At 35.2% G+C, this 18,879-nt stretch overlaps 4 protein-coding genes across 7 annotated transcripts; 1 reads left to right on the plus strand and 3 right to left on the minus strand.

Annotated features, from left to right (window-relative positions):
• The first annotated feature begins 450 nt into the window (after positions 1–450).
• LOC115996587 (protein LURP-one-related 7) lies at positions 451–2,047 on the plus strand. The gene is made up of 3 exons (XM_031235885.1): positions 451–743; positions 905–1,117; positions 1,460–2,047. The coding sequence occupies exons 1-3, from the start codon at positions 459–461 to the stop codon at positions 1,604–1,606; spliced, it is 645 nt and encodes a 214-aa protein (XP_031091745.1). The 5' UTR covers positions 451–458; the 3' UTR covers positions 1,607–2,047.
• A 77-nt stretch (positions 2,048–2,124) lies between these two features.
• LOC115996586 (E3 ubiquitin-protein ligase DA2L-like) lies at positions 2,125–6,285 on the minus strand. 4 transcript variants are annotated; one of them, XM_031235882.1, is made up of 9 exons: positions 5,916–6,285; positions 5,452–5,780; positions 4,757–4,808; positions 4,596–4,641; positions 4,421–4,502; positions 4,161–4,305; positions 3,972–4,074; positions 3,011–3,077; positions 2,125–2,906 (listed from the first exon to the last, which is right to left on the minus strand). In XM_031235882.1, exons 2-9 carry the CDS (start codon positions 5,647–5,649, stop codon positions 2,343–2,345), a joined length of 1,257 nt encoding a protein of 418 aa, XP_031091742.1. In that variant the 5' UTR covers positions 5,650–5,780; positions 5,916–6,285; the 3' UTR covers positions 2,125–2,342. The 4 variants fall into 4 exon arrangements, with proteins under 4 accessions (XP_031091742.1, XP_031091743.1, XP_031091744.1 ...); XM_031235883.1 differs by having other exon boundaries at positions 4,596–4,646; positions 4,762–4,808; positions 5,452–6,285; XM_031235884.1 differs by having other exon boundaries at positions 3,972–4,071; positions 5,452–6,285.
• A 1,333-nt stretch (positions 6,286–7,618) lies between these two features.
• LOC115996927 (VQ motif-containing protein 10-like) lies at positions 7,619–7,945 on the minus strand. Its single transcript, XM_031236370.1, has one exon. The coding sequence runs from the start codon at positions 7,943–7,945 to the stop codon at positions 7,619–7,621; it is 327 nt and encodes a 108-aa protein (XP_031092230.1).
• Positions 7,946–10,125: 2,180 nt separating this feature from the next.
• LOC115995738 (polyadenylate-binding protein-interacting protein 8-like) lies at positions 10,126–14,169 on the minus strand. Its single transcript, XM_031234855.1, has 10 exons — positions 13,317–14,169; positions 12,446–12,559; positions 12,316–12,360; positions 11,938–12,010; positions 11,734–11,846; positions 11,549–11,608; positions 11,319–11,366; positions 11,162–11,230; positions 10,769–10,830; positions 10,126–10,516 (listed from the first exon to the last, which is right to left on the minus strand). The coding sequence occupies exons 1-10, from the start codon at positions 13,656–13,658 to the stop codon at positions 10,459–10,461; spliced, it is 984 nt and encodes a 327-aa protein (XP_031090715.1). The 5' UTR covers positions 13,659–14,169; the 3' UTR covers positions 10,126–10,458.
• Positions 14,170–18,879: the final 4,710 nt, after the last annotated feature.

Consider the following 18,879-nt stretch of genomic DNA (forward strand, 5'->3'; position numbering starts at 1 on the left):
AAAGACTTTTGACTACCGGAAAGTAAACAAAAATTTCGAGACTTTTAGCTGGTGGTCCACAAAAATTTCTAGACTTTTAGCTAGTGGTCCACGAAATGTGAAAAAGAAAAATTTATGTTAAGCAACGCCGTAGTTTTAGACTATGGTCCACAATATAATTATGGACTATTAAAAACTCATTAAAAGTTTAAATTAAATACCTCTAAACTAAAAGTCATGATTGAATTAAATGTCTTTAAAATATACAAAAGTCATGGTTGAATATATCCTCAAAAAGTCTTTTGAATTTTTATTTTTATATTCCTCTATTCCATTTTATCTGTTTTTGTATAGTAATACTAAACTTAACATTATGAAAAATTAAATTAAAAATAACTTCAAGTCTCCTTAACCGAATCATACACGTAAAATATGGGAGTGAAGAGTACTTTTTTTGGGAGGGGGTGGGGTGTCTTGACATGTTGGTCTGTCATCCCGGACGAGCATCCAATTCTGTAGCGATGGAAGCTGTGGAGAAATTAGAAGAGGAATACCCGCCGGTGCCGGAAATCCCATTTGATCTCTTCTTGTCAAAGAATCACAAGGCGTTTGGCGGCGACGGCAGACTCCAATTCACTGATTCCTCTCGCAATCTCATCTTCGAAGTCGAAAGTCAATCAACCGATTCTCCGTCCCCTCCCCATCGCCGGAAACTGCTCCTCGATGCCGCCGGTACTACCCTCGTTACCATGGTTCGAGTAATTGTGAGTCTTTCTACCGTTCCATTACGAGTATAAAATTTCCCCTCTCGAGTTTATTCTTTTGGCGTTATTGATTAGAGTAATTTATACGCAATTTTTTTTTTGGAAAAGTTAGCATCTTTCTTAAGTTCTATTGACTTATATGTGTTCTGTGATTGTTGTAGAAAGGATCATGGAAAGGATTTGAGGGAGACAGTGGGGAAGACAAGGAGTTAATGTTCAAAGTGAATAGGGTTTTGAATACATTTATGGAGAAAGATTTTGAGATAATTCTTGCTGGTGATAACAGTGAAGGCACAAAGGCTGATATCAAGATGAAAGGCTGCCCCTTCATGAGATCCTGCACCATATACAAAGGCAATTCAATATTGGCTGAGGTAATAATTTATAATTGTGTTACCTTTCATGTGCTTTGTTGCTACTTATCAGAAATTGTTGCAAGAAATCATCTCTCATGTGGTTTTTTACCGTATATCCAGTTGGCATCTAGCTCTGAATACCTTAGCGTGTTGTAGATCGAGTGCATAGACTGTGTTTTATTGCTACTTATCAGAACTTGTTGCAAGCAATCATCTCTTCATCTCTTGTTTGGTTTTTCACTATATATTGGCATCGAGCTCTGGATACCTTAGTGTGTTGTGGATTAAGTGTATAGACTATGCTGGTTTCAAGCTATGCTAAATTTGGTTGTGTTTTTCCGTTTTTCTCTTTAATTGCAGACCAGCCTTATGCATACGATTGGGTTCAGGAAGCATTTTATTCCTAGGAGCAGGTTCCGAATTACTATATTTCCTGGAGCTGCTGATCTTATTCTGATTGTTGCTCTGGTCGTAATATTCTTTGATAAACGAAGGTTTTGGGTATAGAAAACGGCATGACAACCTCTCTAACCCTCTTGTATTCCTAACCTGAAGTCGTGTCCTAGTTTGCAGAGACATTCTTCTACAATTTATTGGCATGGTGCTAAATAATACTCCATAACCATGTTCACGATACACTAGCACTCTCGTAACTTTCACCATTGCCGGGGCTTCACCACTAGCTAAAGAGCACTCCCATGGTCTCTTTTACTACAACCTGCAACTCTATGGAGCCCTGAATAGCTGGGAAGATCAGAGGTTTGGAAAAAAAACTAGAAAAGATTGCAGTTTTTAGGTAGTTTAGGCCTGAAAATTGTATGGCTTACATGCCATTGTCTCTATGTTGTTTCATTGTCTTTCTATTTGATAATACATTGGCATGTGGGTAATATATTGTAACCTTTTTTCAACATTATTCTCTTCTAATCTTACAGTTTTTAACCCTGAGATTTGTGTTCTGTATTTGTTCAAGATGAAAGCCTTCTTCAGCTGTTTATTCTCTTTGCATAATGGAACAAACAGTATAATCATCACTAGAATCATTTTTTTGTTATCTTTTCTATCCATGTTTTACAAGCTGTAATGTGAATTACAAAAGGAAATAAAAAGAGGATTCCATTTCTTTTACATCAGAATAAGTGTAGCAGAGCTAGGAAAGGGAGAAAAAAGAAAAAAGAAAAAAAAAAAAGAAAAAAAGAAAAAACAGGAACATGATTGAATCCTAAGTAGCTTATATTAAGTGCTAGTGCCATGCTTCTGGTGCATTTGTCCTTGCTTGTTGTGAGTCTGCAAGTGAGACAGCCATGGCTAGCATCATCTGCTCTTCAAAACTTTCTGGAACGATGGGCCCCGAGACGGGCTGAAACCCGTCTCTCTCAGTTTCTTCGCCTTGAGGGGGATATACAGCCGGCGGCTGTACATCCTCGCCCGCATCATCCGAGGCAGCATAGGCAGTTCCCGCTTCACCCCTCGATGAACCATTGTCAGCCCATTCCCTGTCTTCACCATCCATCGGCATCTCGCTCTGAGGGTAATCTTCGTTTTCTTCTTGCGCCACCCTACTCGGGGATCTGCTGCAGGCAGAATGCTGATTGTACGAAGATGATACGCCTCCGCTATAACTACTGGACGACTCTTTGCCCATCTGCTGGCGCTCTGCAAGGGCTGCAATCGCGCAAGCAAGACCTCCGGAAGGGGAAGAAGAAGACCCTCCCGCTGAGGCCGTGGGTGCATGGTTATCGGCACGTACATATCGTTCTGGTGGAGCCAAAACACGATAGCCTGGAGTTTGAGGCTTGCCATTTTCCTATCATTATACATCAAAGGCCGATTAGGCAATAATGATTCACCATAACAGGAAACAGACAGAATCATTACCATAAAAGAAGTGAACTTTGCTGGGTCATGTACCTGAATAGATAGCCATATAGCTTCCATAACCATTATGTCCTCGAGATCCAAGTCAAATTCCTCCTCCCTGTTCCAAAATCACAAATCAGAATAACAAAGAATGCTTATACATTCAGACAATAACATCTGGATCGCAGAATAAGTAAGATTCATTTCTGGGTCACAGAAGCAAGTGGAATGAATTGGACGACGAGGATACTCCTGGTTTAAGGACACAGTAACTATACCCTCTACTCTGTTCTCATGAATCATGTCAATGATCAAAATCGTCTTTTCATGAAAGTTATTTCACAACAAAACCAAGAAACGTGCCCTTGACTTCTGCAACTTCTAATGCAAAATGATCAACTCCTTAATGTCAGTGGTTTGGTTTTAAAGTTGGTCCTTTTTCCCGTGAAGTTTTCTTGAGGTACAAATGTGGCCCCATAGGTCTATTATAATCTCAACTGCTAAGTTAGAGTATATTAATGGTTTAGTACCAAACATTGTAAATGACGAGAGTTACCAAGACTTTAGGGCAACCTAGAAAGGAAATACGGACATCTAAGATGAGATTGAAGGAGTGCATGACCCGACCAAACTGCTTTGCAAAGATTAACAAAAACCATGCTCATGTTGGAAATTCAAAAAAACATAGAAAACGGGAAGATTTCCCATATTATTTTAACCTCTCTATAATTCTCAATTTTTGGTTATTTGCTTCTGCAGTGCTAGTTAATTATCCTAACAAGGAGGAATATATTCAAAGCTATATTGCTTTACCTCTAACATTATTAAAAGAAGAGGATAAGAAAGGCAGGATATTAGTCCATTATCTACAGTGAAAAGTTGTTGAATTGCATTTTATATTTATATAAGTAAAAAAAAAATCAAGTTGTTTACAAACTATTTACTTGAATGAGAACCTAGTGGATAACAACTGAAGCATACAATGCTGAAGAAGCACGAGACAATTCCATACCTGATCTGTCTAGGCCATAAAGATTGTCGATTAGTTGGAGCAGGACACATCTCCTGGGAAGTAACAACTTCTGAACCTTCAATAGCGGTAGCTAAAGGTGCTGCTGCAAGCAATACAATAGTTTAAACTACGGCTCATAATCGTAGAAATTCAAGCCAAACAGGATTACCCCGGGAGAGAATTCAGCACCTGTTGTAGAGCAATGCTCCATCTCACTTGGTCCGGAGATACTGCTTGAAGAGCACATCTCTTTCCGCCTGAGCATCCTCTCCTCTTCTTCTTGAAGTTCTTGTTTTCTCATCCGTATTTTGGCTTCAATGACTAGCTGTTCCTCCTGGAGCAGTGAAACATAGAGGGTCAGATAATTAACGTTAAAAGTTCAGTACGAGGCCCTCAAGAATCACCATAGGTATTCAATCAAGCAACGTGAAAGTCTGAAAGAACCATACAATCTGCTCGATTCCTTTTTCTTCCTTTGTTTTTACTCCACGATACTCCACAGCATAATTTAAAGTTTTACAGAAAGGGCATCTTATACAGTTAAGGAAGATTTGCAAGAATTGTTATTTGGAAATGGACATAAAAGTCAAAACAGTAAGAAATGTGGAAAGAAATTGAGGATACTGCGTTGGCAGGGTTGAATTAGGGGTCTTCATCTGCAAAAAGCACTCTGTAGAAAGTAAAACCAGTTAAGAAATCCACGTATTGATGAAAATAACGAAGAGCTTGCTACATCGAGAATGGCATCAGTCATCAGATAAGAATAGGAATGTGCATAATAGTACCTGTACAAATGCCTTTCAAGCAACATCTTGAACGATTTAGACTTGGATAATACTGAAAACCCCGAGTTGAACGGAGGCATTAAATGTAGAACAAAAAGATAAGATTAAGCAGACAGTCAGAAAGCATTTGAACTCATTAAGATGAGGTTTATGTTATACATGGCTTACAAAAAAAAAAAAAAAACATACACCCCACCACACCCGAACCCTGTTAAAAACTCATGAACATCCAAGCAAGAACAAGATGGCCACAAGACATTCACCGCTATCCAATGGAGCAAAATTTGCTATACCATGAGAAACTCGCCCAAAGTATAGCTTTTGGTCTTCTTTTCTAAACAAGAACATACTAACATCCTATATTGCCTGCTGGAATGTTTTCAATTCGTTCATCTTTATTCATCAAAAGTAGTTCCATTGAGTGTGATGTACCCGTATTCTTACTACTTAAAACAAATGTGAAATAAGATGGATTTCCCAAGCTTCAAATTCTAGCTGTGGAAAAACACAATGTAGCACAACCTTTTCCAACCATGACTTTTATCGAGAAACTAAGCTAAACGAAGCTAAGCACACAACCCTTCCAAATAAGAAAAATTGCATCATACATTCATACAAGCACCTAACTTCATCCAAACACAATTAAAGCCAAAATAAAAATAAAAATGCTGGAAGGTAAAGAGAAGAGCACAAACCAAGAAGCAAATGGGGCACTCTTCAAGCTCAGGGATGGTGGCACATTCATCTTCCCCAGGGTAGCAAGGAGCAAGCTTGGAGTCAAGAATGAGTTTCCTAAGCTTCTTGTGGTCCACATCCTTGTGCTGATACAATCCCTGAGGCCTCGTGAACTTCTCGTCCACCACTTGCCTCCTCCTACCCAACTTATTTCCCATCCAAAAATCTCTCCTTTTTTCCACCAAAATTCACCCCCTTCAAAATCCCATAAAAAAGAAGCACCCCCTTTTCCCTTAAAGCCCTAATTCCCAAATCTCACCGCAATTTCATCGCCATACACCCACAAGACCTGAAATTTACATCCGCCCACCAACACAAAACCCCGGAAAATCAATCCCAACAAAAGCCACGCAACTCAAAAGAGAAGAATCAGAAGATAAGATAAAGAAAACAAAAATAATGGAGGAGGAAAAAAAACCCGGACCTGGAAGAGCAAAAAAAATCGAAACTTTATCCAAGTTCAGAGAGGTGGGGAAAGATCGAGAGGGAACAAGATCAGAACTCCCTTATCTCTCCGCTGTATATGTGTCTGCATTCGTGTGTAGATACCAATAAACTACAAAATCCACAATAAAATAAACAATTTTAAAATATAGGCTCCATATTTGTCTGGGTCGGTTCTTTTTCTGCACCTTTGTGAATCGGAGGGAGAAAAAGCAAAGCAGAGAAGGGGGGTAAAGGGTTGAGTGGTTCAGCCGGAAAGAATCGAGAAGAAGAAGAAGATGACGGAGTTTGAAAATGGAGGGAGGAGTACGCGCCTCCTAAGATGCGTGTCGTGGATTGCCCGGCAATTAAAGCATTGTTTAGAGTTTTTGTCATTTATTGTCTTTATAATTTTATTTTCGATTTATCTCTTACTTCACTAAAGTCTCTATTTTTTTTTTCCTTTTACAAATTTTCATTAGTCATCCTTTAATAACTTTATTAAAGACTTCCGTAAATGAACAAAGTCTCTATTTTTTTCTTTTACAAATTTATGTGTCGATACGAAACTAATGAGTAAGCGTTAATTTTTTACTTTCTTAAAGTTATTAAGATATTTGATGTAATAAAATCATAGTTGTACCAATTGACGCATCAATTGAAATGATGATAAGTGTGTGGACTTAAGAGCATCTTATTCCCCTTCCATAATGCTTGGGTTTCGTCTCTTTGATGATCCATTGAAGATGGTTGCATCGTTACTTATAAAAAATATTGTAAGTATTATATGACTTATAAGAGTTGGTATCCTGAAACCTTTTCTATAATTTTTATAAATTTGTTATAGAGAACCTTGACTAAAAATAATTTTTTAAAATATTACTTTTAAAAATTTGTGTTTATTTATTATAAGAATATTAGAATAAAAATAAGAATAAGAAATAAATTAATAATAATATTATTAGATTATCATAATCGTCATTCTATATCGACGTAATCTATCTTACAAGTTCCTAATAAGTAATAACAAATAAATTATATTATTCACTTTAAAATATTAATAACCCTTTGACTACCTTATGTATTATACTTTCAATTTTCAATTCTTATTGGTTCGACCAAATTTATTAACAATGATGAAGGCCTGTCCTTTTCATTTATTTATTTTTGTTTTTATTGTAATTTTTTTACACTTTAGGGGATTAGTCGGGTGAATCCAGACCATTAAACAGACGGTGAAAGATCCGAAACACTTAATAAGTTTACTATTAAAAAAAAAAGATAAAATGGATAACTTATTTACTTGTCATTTCTTCACCATGCAAAATGGAGAACAATTCCATAACACTTGTTTTCCAAGACATGGAAATTATGGATAAGTAAACTTCGAAATCTTGACAAAGATGTTTCAAAAAAAGTCCACAGTCACTCTTTTTACCATTACAAAACTAATTCGAATTCAGTCCAAGACTCCAAGTCACTTCCATCATGTATATTTGACCATAAAAATTTAATTTCAAAACTCTTTAACATGACAAAATATGCTTCTAATATATTACTCTGGCAACTTTTTTTTTTTAATCTCATCCAAGGAAGAAGAAAAACATAAACCTATTTTTGGACCGACTAAACTTGTCTCTCTTGCATCACTAGTCAAAAATAAAGTATAACATTATTGCTCATTTACTTTATGATTTGCAAAATTTATGATTGGGCGTATAGCGCATACAGCTCATCCAACGGTGACATTTCCTTGTTGAACAGTAACCTATCGCAATCAAAATCATTGAAGGCTAAATGAGCGGTTGCCAAATGAAGCTGCTGATGGCTAGTCTTGGCCGCCGTCGAAATTCCCCCACCGGAATTAACCTTCCGTTGGCCGTTAAATCCGGCCTTCGCCGCCGCCGCCACGTTAGACTCCTTACCGGTTAGCCTCTGAACCACGGCTTTAAAGCTCCGGGCATCCGTTTCTATGTACTCTGTGTTGATTATCACCACTTTCACTGCATACCCATTGCTCTCTTCAGCCATAAATGGAACTGTTTTTCAAAGAAAATGACAGAAAAAAACTGGTTTTGGATTTTGGGTTTTGGGTTTGTTTCTGAAGTGTTGGAAGTGCAGATATGGAAGAGGAAGGTAAGAATGTATGTATATGTAGGGGGATGGGAACTGGGAAGGGTTGACCATTGAAGGTCTGAGTCAAACCATGATTTTGGAGGGCCACGTCAAGGTTTAGTTGACCGTTATATTGTCATCATCGGATCAATCGAACAGTTTGCAGGCTGTCTAAGAGGACTTAATAATTTACAGTTAGTTGCAGGTTTGAGTCAAACCGTCAAAGCAATGGAATGGAGTCTTCCCGCGAGGTATAGGAAGAAAGTTCAAACTCCCTCAGTCTTGATTTGTTTATATCATTTATTGGCATTATTAATTTGGTTTTGATGATGATACTACATTGTATTGCATTTTGGAAGGTTCTTTTATATTGAAACTCGTACTGATCGAGGTTTATCCTTTATACACCTTCATATAGTGGCTGCATGATTATCTTGTCATTAAAAAAAAGACATAATAGTTATTACACGGGTCAAATTAGACAGATTCCAACTTAGCTCGTCAAAAGGACAAAAACTGAACTAAATGGATTGGATCCGTTTTGGCAACTCTGTGCCCATTACATGCATAACAAAAAAAAAATGGTCTATTTAGTATTCAAATTTTGCTTTTCCAATATGCTATAATAATTAGATTCAATATACTAATTGAGTTCATTATTTAGTACTTACACTTATGCATGCTATATTCATTACTTGTATATGTATGTACATGTTAATATGTTATAGTATTAGTAATTAGGTATAGTATGTTCACACACACCATCTTTGTTAGCTATGTATAACTATATTCATTACCTGCTCACCCCTTGCAATTAATCTTGTCCTTACTGATTGATCAAATGCTTATGAGTTTTTTCCTCCTTAATTGATAAAATATCTATCGATCTTCCTCCCTATTCTCGTTTGAATATTTTGGACAGCAACACCCCATCAATTTCACTAGTAATATACATTAATTAAATATATGATAATTATAGTATGTAAACTGAAAACGTTGTTCATATTACCACTATCCAATTGAGCTTATGTCTAAACGTTCACATACTTATTCACTGAGGTTACAATCGAGACAAGTCTTTATCATCATGGGAACCAAACGACAAAACTATATATAGCATTTTTATTTAAGGAAAAATAATAATAATTTTTTGATTAGTTTCATATAAATACCTACTTATGTTGACTGCAAGAAGTAGTATTAATACATGTCTCCAGAACATTTGAATTAGGACCAAAAAATATGTGGTTTTGATTATGTACACATTACCCTATCAATTGTGATAAGATACTACTTAAGACTCATACAGAAGTTTTGGGCATCTTGTACCTAATTCTTATTAGGCAACTTTTCAACTGACTTAAAAGTCCTTTGTGTTTTTGCCGAAAAAAAGAGAGGATTTTATTAGAATATTAAATTCACTTCATCCAATCCCTCCTTAATATTCATTGATACTATGTAACAGTGCACTGATTAAAAATAAAAAATAAAAAAAATCTTTATTTTCATGGACTATTCGTGAAATGTTTTTAATTATATACTTTTAATTTATAAAGAAATTTTACTATGTTAATTGATATCGATACCTTTTACACCCGATATAATCACATATAATATGTATGATTGCAGTGAATACTATTGTGGGGATAAATGTTATTAAGAGCATCTATTACAGTAGTTTATTCACAATTCTTTAGGAAAAATGCCAACAGGCAAGAGATTAAAATTAACTCCTGCAAAACAAAGGTTCATTGCAGAAAAGTGTCTTTGCTAATCACACTTACAAAAACTCCTCAAAAATCGCAAAAAAAACTCCATGCTCTAACTTTTTTTAGCCAAGTTTATACTTTTCAACCTTTTTGTTTGGGTAGGGGACACAAATAAAAATTATCAAACCCGGTCAACCAGAGGCAACATCCGGTCAATGCCCCTAAAAGTTGATTTTGTTTTCTTTTTCATTCATTGAATGTTCAACCCTAAGGCCATGAAGTCATCTCCTACAAATTTTAGGGTTTAGAAGGATCTATTTTCTTAATCAAAATTGCATGACCCTCATAGTTTATCTAGTGAAAACTCTAAAATCAAAACTAAAAAATTAAGAAGGCAAATTAAAATTGCAAAACATGAAAGCATTATATTGCTGGTTGCCAAGACATTTTAACTAACAGCACAGCAATAACTGAGAGTGTAAACTTGAGCTAAAACAAAGGTTGAGAGTCGTCTCAAAAAAGAGATAAATGTTTGGCAGATCGAAACAAGATCGATGGAATTGAAATTACTGAAACCATCTTCTGCATAAACTAAAACCTGTTTGTCTCTCTACCAAAGGGTGTTGCGGGGAATGGAATGGAATGCCTTCTAAACCCACCCTCGGGGCGCCATGGAATGGTTACCGAACGCCTCCTAGGCCTCGGGGCGCCATGAAATGGCTAATGCATCCCAGCACGAGCAACTCGTGGCCTCACGGGTGTCTTTGAAGGACTCACCCTACAATATTACAACAGAGTTTTTAGTAGCTTCCTAATACGAGCTGAGCAACAAAACACAAAAGTACGTGCACGATGCATTCTTTATATCAGTGTTCAAAAATGGAGATAATGATGAATAGCTTCACATCGCTACCCGACAAGGGAGCGAGTGTAGTTATTGGTGAAAAGGATGCGTTAGTGTCTGATAATTTTGGGCGGGGATAAAAAAAAAAAAAGGAAGAGAGTAATAGCTGAATTTAAACGACATTACCTGATACGCTGGGACCCCAACACTTCACCGCAACAATCCAATGCCAGAATCGCACTCTCAGCCTGCACATTTAATTTTGTCGAGTAACTCAGGGATACCAGGCTCATGTTTCATATGAAAACTACTGAAAACGTTTTGCTAATTTCCAGAAAATATTTACAGTTAAAAATGTTTTATACAATTGATTGTTCAAATTGCAAATACAGCTATTCCGGTATAAGGTAATGTTCTTGTAGCAAGCTCGAGTCTTTGCTTTTGTCATTTCAAATATATTCTTCTAGCATATTAAGGAGAATACGGGAGACACATATGCAGATAAACGTTGAGAATAATATAGATGTGAGAAATCCAAATCGACAGAGCAGTAGCAAACACACACAGCCGGAAACATACCATGACAAATTCAACAAAAGCAATACGGGTAGAGTGCACTTGATCTCCCAAAAGCCTCAGGCGAGAAACCTGGAAACAAATGTTTAGTCACGGTATTCTATACGGTGTTAGTTAACCTCACGAATCATGTGTAGAAAACTTCGAAAACTATACCGACCTCACCACATCTTGTTTCGAAAAAAGTCTTGACATCAGCCTGAGATACCTGGTCAGAATAGAGTGCGTTGAATTTATAAATTTTACGATTGGAAAACTATTACATATAGGGTGATTTTGCCAAGCTAGCGAACATGATAACCCCAGAATATCCTTCAGACCAACAGAAATAATTGAGTAAAGTGTAGAAGAAAACTTTATAGATTCCACCGTCAAGGTAAAACTCCATACCTTCTTATCTATATTTGTACAGTAAACGGTCCTAGCACACATCTCACGTTCATCCTCCGACTGTAAATGAAGGAACACCAAAAATAAAGAAAATGTAGAAGTGAAAATTTCTGAGCAAGAAAATAGTGAAAGATACAATTGAAGGAGAAGAAACGACAATTTTCTACAGAAAAATCTGTTCGTACCCTGGGAAGAAATGTAGGATTCACGGGAAGGATAGCAGTTTTTGAAGGCAGGACCTTGAGCGGAGAAAAACCTAATATTGTACCAGAAAGGCAAAGAGCCGCTCTAGCAGAGTCTGATGAAATTCATTCCAACGACAAGTCAGGTTACAATTTTACAAAGGAATTACAGCTAAGTAGAAATCCACGACAAAACGTGCAACTTACATTCATCAGCAAACTCCACAAAAGCAAAGCGAAGATGGGAGTGAGGATCACCACAAACTCTGCAGTCAACAACCTGCAAAAAGAAAATCAAAGTCGAAAACAAACATAAGATTCCTCATTTTATAAGTTACCTCATTACCTCGATTAGAAAGAAACATTAAAGAAAATGGTCACTCTCGTTTTTATCTCCATTGAAAAATACGCCCTAGCCATGCTAAATGTACTCTTTTCAGCTTTTGAATAGACAAGAATATGCCTGAGAAAACCCCCACCATTCGACGATAATTTTAGGAAAAATTTGATACACCATCGTATAAGCAAGGGCTCAGTATACACTATATGAATAACGTTGAGACTCGTATGAACAAAGTTACTTACTTGTCCATACGCACTAAATAAGGCAGCAAGCTGCTCTTCCGTAACCTGAACAAAAGTATAATAAATAAATAAGCATTAGCGCAAATTAGAGAGTCACATAAAACTACTTGAACGACTAACATGTACTTACATTGTGATCAATGTCAGAAACATAGACAGTTCGCCTTATGCTATCTTCTCTTTGAGCTCTAGAAGCTCTATTGTTCATTCTGTTGCTTCTGCCCTGATTATAGTTGTTTCCTCTCTGAGGTAAAGATAAAATAAAAAGAAAACGGGATCATGAAACCTTCTTAGAAACCATTGTCAAGCTTGTCAATGATGAATATGTCAATGCCAAAAGTATGATCAAGTTAAAGGATGCCAAAAACAATAAACAATAATAACCGAAATTCTACAAACCGATGCTCCAAAAACACACGATTAAACAACAAATTCCCCATCACCTATCCACTATAAAAACGCATATAAATTACGCAATTTTAAGAGGCCAAGATATCAATTATTAGACACCAAAGTAATATAGGAATGTAAGCAGCCTGTTTTTAGCAAACCGAAATCCAGATATCCATTATTCCATTTCAGTAAACCAAATGTACCATTAGCATATATACGTAGCTGATAAACCAATCAAAATGAATTCCCGTAAATGGAATAACAAACACAACCTCTCACCAAGAAAATGATGATGTTTTCAAACCATGATAACAAAATTTCATTCTTATTTGCTGCAATAACTATAATTGAACTCAAATCGATCTTAGCCTCAATGCAGTTGAGGCCAACAACGCAATCAAAACAATCATATAATAAATTTTACTTACATAGACAATTAGACACACAAAAACATAGGAATCTAATCAGATATAACCCTAAAGACTAAAGAGATAAAACTCCATAGCACATGAAAATGAAACAAAGCAAAAAAAAAAAAAAAACAAATTTATTCAATTCCAACAACCAACAACATAAGACATCAATCAAACCCAAGAAATGAACTTTACCCTTCCGTTATTTCGAAAACCATCACCCCCTAAAGCCTTATTAGCTGCCACAAAATTGTTGAGCCCCTCATCACGGCCATAGGAAGAAGGAAAGAACTCTTTTGCCAGTGGGTTGAGCTTCAATGTCTTCAACATATTAACGATATCCCGCATTTGAAACTCCGATTCCGGGCTCGAATTTGAACCGGAGTCCTTCTGGCCATCCGCCGGCGACTCAGATTTCGCATTATTTACGCTAAGCTCAGAGCCAGCATCAGAAATTTTGCCGGTATTTGGTGCCGGAGAAGAATTCTCAACCTCAACCATTGCTGTCTCAACACACACCTCAGCGCCGGCAGCCATTGAATCAAAGCTCAGATAACAAAAAAGACTCAAAATTTATTCAAACAAAAAAAAAAACGGCAAACAGATGAATCAAAACACAGACCCTCCGCTCAATTCCTCCAAAGACTCAACCTTTATATACCAATCATATAAATACCAAACACAATTGGCTAAGGCCTCTTCAGATTTAGGCAATATCCGAAATGCAATATGCTGATCCTCTCACATATGGGAATATGAATAAAGGCTATAAATACAGACCAATTAAGGGAAAACAAAAAAAAAAATTGCCAGAAATGAAAGAAAATAAAGGGGTGATGAGAGTGAGTGTTTACTATAAAGACTAAGCAAGAATGCAAAGACAGAAACTTTAGGGTTTTGTAACAAATTTGATCACAGGAATTGGTGGATTCTGGTAGTGGTTTTGGAAATACTCCGCAACAAACAGCTGCTCTGCCCTATTTCTCTACTACCCTTTCTTTTGTTCGGAGAGAGAATGTTACGTATTGTGTGTATGATGCTGTTCTGTGCATGTATACATAGTCTGATTTCTATGCAAATTGCATCAACTAAAATAGTATGTGTTACATGTGTGTTACCTTTTAATGTTTTGATTTGTTATCTTGTTATGTCAGCACTGAATGCAACTATGAGTACATGTAACTTTTTAAAAAAAAAAAAATTATATATGCATAATATGGAACGTATTTTGATATATTATTTATGAAAAAAGAAACATTATGGTCTGAGAATTTATGTTATAACGTTACATGTAGTTACTATTTTTTATGAATTAAAATAATGGCAAACATTTGAATATTTATGCATGATGAGGAGTAAATTTTGCTTTGAAGTGTTCAAATATATGTACTTTTTTTTTTTTTTTTACTTAAGGTACAAAAGGTGATGCCCTCGCCCCAAGATTCCCACACTTCGCCCTGATTGGATGTGATAAATCCTAACGTCTCAACATCTCTTAGGTGAGAGGACCATTGACGGGTGTCTATAAGGGGTACGGTATTGCTCCCACACTGCGACAACGACTATCATGACTTGGTCATGTGTCCTAGGGTGCAATATTGCAATCTGTCAATCAAGTACTAATTGAGTTGTCAATGCATACTTCTTTCTCTTTTACTTCATCTAGCACCTAATGATTTTTTGTGTGAAAAGTGAAAACTGACAAGGAAAACAGCTGTATTTCATAAATCACATAAAGAAGGATAAAGTATACTTAGAAAGATCTTTATATACAATAATTATTTTTTACCAATATGCCCACTCCTTTAATTTTAAGGCCATAACAATTAATGATTGACTTGGGAAAAGGTGGAATGCAATTTTTAAAAAACTATTTAATAAGAAGAAAACATATATGTAACAATAATTGTATGAGTATTTTTATGTCAAATGAAGAGGGTGACAAGTTGTTGGATTGAGATGGCAAAGATGAAGCCATGAAGGTGAAACAACATACATAGGATGTTGATGGGAGCCTAGGTTTTGTTACTATGTGGGTGAAATGGATATGCCACTCATAAAATCACAACTGCTTCTGCCTCACTTAAAGTTTGTTGGGATTCCAATCTCTTTTTTATAGTTTTGCAATCAATAATTGCATACAGTATTTTATTACCCCACTTTTCTCCCTTTTCTTTTTTTAATAATATTCAAGTTTTGTGTCTGCACTTTTCTCTTGTTTTTGCCTCTCTATTGCTTTCCACCATGATTCTTTCTTCCACCTTAATTTTAGTCCCTAAAGCCCTCACCATGAAATTGGTAAATTATGAAATGTAACTAACATCTTTTTCATTTGTGATAGATTCAAATCTGCACCGTGCTACTGCTAACAAAACAAAACTTATGAATTGAAACAATTTTGAATTAATTGACCAGTTGAATTGTGTCTAGAAGAAAAATGTTACTGTATAGACTTATATTAATTATTGATATTGAAAAAGAGGGGAGGAATGGAGGGAGGTGGAGTGTTGTGGTTGTAGGTATTGGGGAGAGGGGAGGTGATTGTGATGGTACATATTCTGATTCTCATGATATGAAAGCAATGGTGCATTTAGTATTCTCTGGATTTTTCTTCAACATGGCTACTATCATCTTTTTCATTGTTGTTGTTATTGTACTATTATTTTTTTTTGAAAGGAAAAGGAAATATCATTAAACAGCACTTGAGTCTTTCGATATAATAAAAGAAATAAAAAGAGGCTCAAAATCATTTTAGACTTTACTAATTAACTCTGTAGCAGCAAGAATAGTTAAAAAATGAGCAATCATATTGACTGTGATATTATAATACTATTATTAATCTCTCGATTGTGATTGTGGTATGCATTTTAGTCTCTCAATTTTGCGGCATAAATTTAGTTTGTCGTTCTAGTTTAGGTTTTGTCGTAATGTGGGTATGTATTGAGCTGTAATATGCTTTGTTTGATTCCCAAGAATTAATGTAATATTTCTTAGAGATGATACTCAAAATGGTTCATCGATTATCCTATAGTTTTTAATTTTGTCCTTGACTATCCGTCCATCTAAAACGAATAAATGATCATTTGACTACATAAAATTTATTTAAATTTAATCTTTATTGTAATACACGTAGAGGAATAAATTAAGTAAATTTCGTATAACCATTTTGGTCGAATTGATAGGCGATAACCAAATTGCAAATTATGGTATAAACAAAAGACTGTTTTGAGTATTAACTTGATTTCTAAAGTAATAGAAGACTTCCATTTATAATTTTTTTTTCCTGTAAAATGGTCAAATTGGCCTCATAAGTCAATCAGCAATTGAGTCCCCTAAGTATAAAACTTTAAAAAAAAAAAAGTTCAATTCAAATCTCCTAAAACGATAAAATTATTCAATTAAGTCCAAATTGACTTGTTTAGCATGTTAACGCATTGTATATTTGCCACATGTCTTTTTTATTTAAAAAAAAACTTATTATTTATTTAAGATTTTTTTTAAAGGAGAGGAATATAACCACTGTATATCCAGCAATGACAACTATGGCTATCTAAGAAAGACGGTCATGGCTGTCGAGATAGGGACAGCCATGACCGTATAAAAAATTCGTAATTGGCCTTAGACAGTCGTGGTTGTATTCCTTTTTTTTTTTTAATAACAATGATTTCTTTAAAAAAAATAACAAGTTTTTTTAAACAAAATTTAAAAAAAGACATATGTCAAATTTACAATGAATTAACATGCTAAACAAGTCAATTTGAAATTAATTGAACAATTTTACTTATTTAGGGGATCTGAATGAAATTTTTTTTACTCAGGGGACCTAATTGCACTATCTGATTGACTTAGAGTGCCAATTTAACCATTTTCTTTTTTTTTTTTTCATCAGAAGGAGGGTTCAATACAAAAGTGCCAAGTTATTTGTACATGAAAAGGAATCTCAGCGGCTTCACCGTCCCATATATATATTTGTTTATAATTTTTAGCTCTTTGTTGTCACACTTATTCAAAATTTTATTTCCTTTTCAATAACGCAAGATTTCTAGAAAGTTTTAATATATTCCACAACCAAACACCCTAATGTTTTTAATGTACTCTACAAGACATCCTATTCAATAGGCACTCAAGGTTGATGATTAAAACAAATCCCAACAACGTTTTGCAAGTGGAATCATACGAGAATTGATTCAGATTCTGATTCCACTTGAGCTTCTCCCCCTTTTGTTTGAGTGGAAAAATGGATGTTTGATTGTGTCATTCCAGTCTGTCTTGTTGTTATACTCACTAAATTTGATGGGTAAATTGAACAGGTAAAGTCTATAGATCTAAACATGATAGATTATACATACACTTACCATACATGTATATACACATACCCAACTCCAAATTATTTGAAATTTAATATGGGTATTAAATATTAACGAGTCTTTAACTAGAAGACAAAATTAAAAAGTATTAACGTCTTGCTATGCATATGGAGATGAGGTGTGGCCCGCTTATAACTTAATTGATTGACCAATTCAAAGAAGTTAATAGTTTTGCTTTGCTGACAGTCACAATAAAGTAAAAAATTGATGGACTCTATTATGTACACTAGTGTTACTCTAATAAGGACAATCTCAATAACGGTACACTGAAAATGTTCCAAGCATATTGATGGTGAAAACTCGTGAAATTAAAGTACAAACTTTTTCCTATATAGATGAGACTTCTAATATAATCATGCTGAAAAAAGCAACCTAGCCAATAATGTTCATCGTCAGCCAATCAAACATGTACTGATCGGAGGATATATTACAGGGAAGTTACAATATAGTCTTAAAGGGCGGAGATGATGTGTCCCACAACGATTACTCAATTACTTTTAATTAAAATATAAATATTTTTCTATACCCTCATTGTATATTTTACAGTAAGATAGTGTCACGCATAATTTTTCTGTACTACGATAAAATCCGTTAGTATTTTGCTATTAAGAAAATCAAATCATCATTATATTCAAATAAAAATTTAATCTTTTTACCTTAATCCTATCAAATTCCGTACTTCCAAAAAAAATAAAAAATCCTATCAAATTCCATAGAATGAGGCTACCCAAAATCCCAAATCGGTTTTTAACAAAAACCCAAAAGCCCAAAACTCAGAACTCCAGGATCTACTATCCAAACCCTAACCCAATCCTCAATTCATTCAAAACAATCAGACCCAAAGTGTATACAAAAATAAGAATAACAGTCACAAATTTTCTATTTACTGCGTACAAGTAATTTTTATTTACGAAAATTTTAAGCATATTTTCAGGAATATTATTTTCGTCAGATATCATAATTTTCGAACCTAAAAGTTTCCTTATGAAAATCAATGACTATGACAAGGGGCCGACCCCCTGCCCCCTCCTTCGTATTTTTTCTGCAATTCTGTCTATTTTTGTGCTTTTCTAACGTGCCCTTAACCTCTTTCTGAAAAAAAAAAAAAAAAAAAAAACATATCAAAAAATTCTCACTTATCTTATTGGACACAATTCATGGCCCAAAATTATTGACATCTCCCAACCAGCTTGGGCCACGTCCCTGGTCCATCATATATATAACTGAAAAGTGAAAAGCTTACTAAGAGATGTACGGGTTGTTATGCCGTGGATCTGGGTTTACATTCACATACACTCCACTCTACATTCACATACACTATACTTTACATTCACACTTTGTAAACTCCACATTCACACATTACATGATTATATGTTTAGTAACTATATTAT

Source organism: Ipomoea triloba, chromosome 11, assembly GCF_003576645.1.
Source record: "Ipomoea triloba cultivar NCNSP0323 chromosome 11, ASM357664v1".
NCBI lineage: Eukaryota > Viridiplantae > Streptophyta > Magnoliopsida > Solanales > Convolvulaceae > Ipomoea > Ipomoea triloba.

Bases quoted from the DNA above. Each gene is read 5' to 3' on its own strand.
- LOC115996587 (XM_031235885.1), top strand. From the start codon at position 459: ATGTTGGTCTGTCATCCCGGACGAGCATCCAATTCTGTAGCGATGGAA. The intron at 744-904 runs GTGAGTCTTTCT...TGATTGTTGTAG, and splicing joins TTACCATGGTTCGAGTAATT to AAAGGATCATGGAAAGGATT. The intron at 1,118-1,459 runs GTAATAATTTAT...CTTTAATTGCAG, and splicing joins GCAATTCAATATTGGCTGAG to ACCAGCCTTATGCATACGAT.
- LOC115996586 (XM_031235882.1), bottom strand. From the start codon at position 5,649: ATGGGAAATAAGTTGGGTAGGAGGAGGCAAGTGGTGGACGAGAAGTTC. The intron at 4,642-4,756 runs GTACTATTATGC...TACTTTCTACAG, and splicing joins CTTGAAAGGCATTTGTACAG to AGTGCTTTTTGCAGATGAAG. The intron at 2,907-3,010 runs GTACATGACCCA...GTATAATGATAG, and splicing joins CTATATGGCTATCTATTCAG to GAAAATGGCAAGCCTCAAAC.
- LOC115996927 (XM_031236370.1), bottom strand. From the start codon at position 7,945: ATGGCTGAAGAGAGCAATGGGTATGCAGTGAAAGTGGTGATAATCAAC.
- LOC115995738 (XM_031234855.1), bottom strand. From the start codon at position 13,658: ATGGCTGCCGGCGCTGAGGTGTGTGTTGAGACAGCAATGGTTGAGGTT. The intron at 11,847-11,937 runs GTAAGTTGCACG...GAATTTCATCAG, and splicing joins TGTGGAGTTTGCTGATGAAT to ACTCTGCTAGAGCGGCTCTT. The intron at 11,609-11,733 runs GTACGAACAGAT...CTTCATTTACAG, and splicing joins ATCCTACATTTCTTCCCAGG to TCGGAGGATGAACGTGAGAT.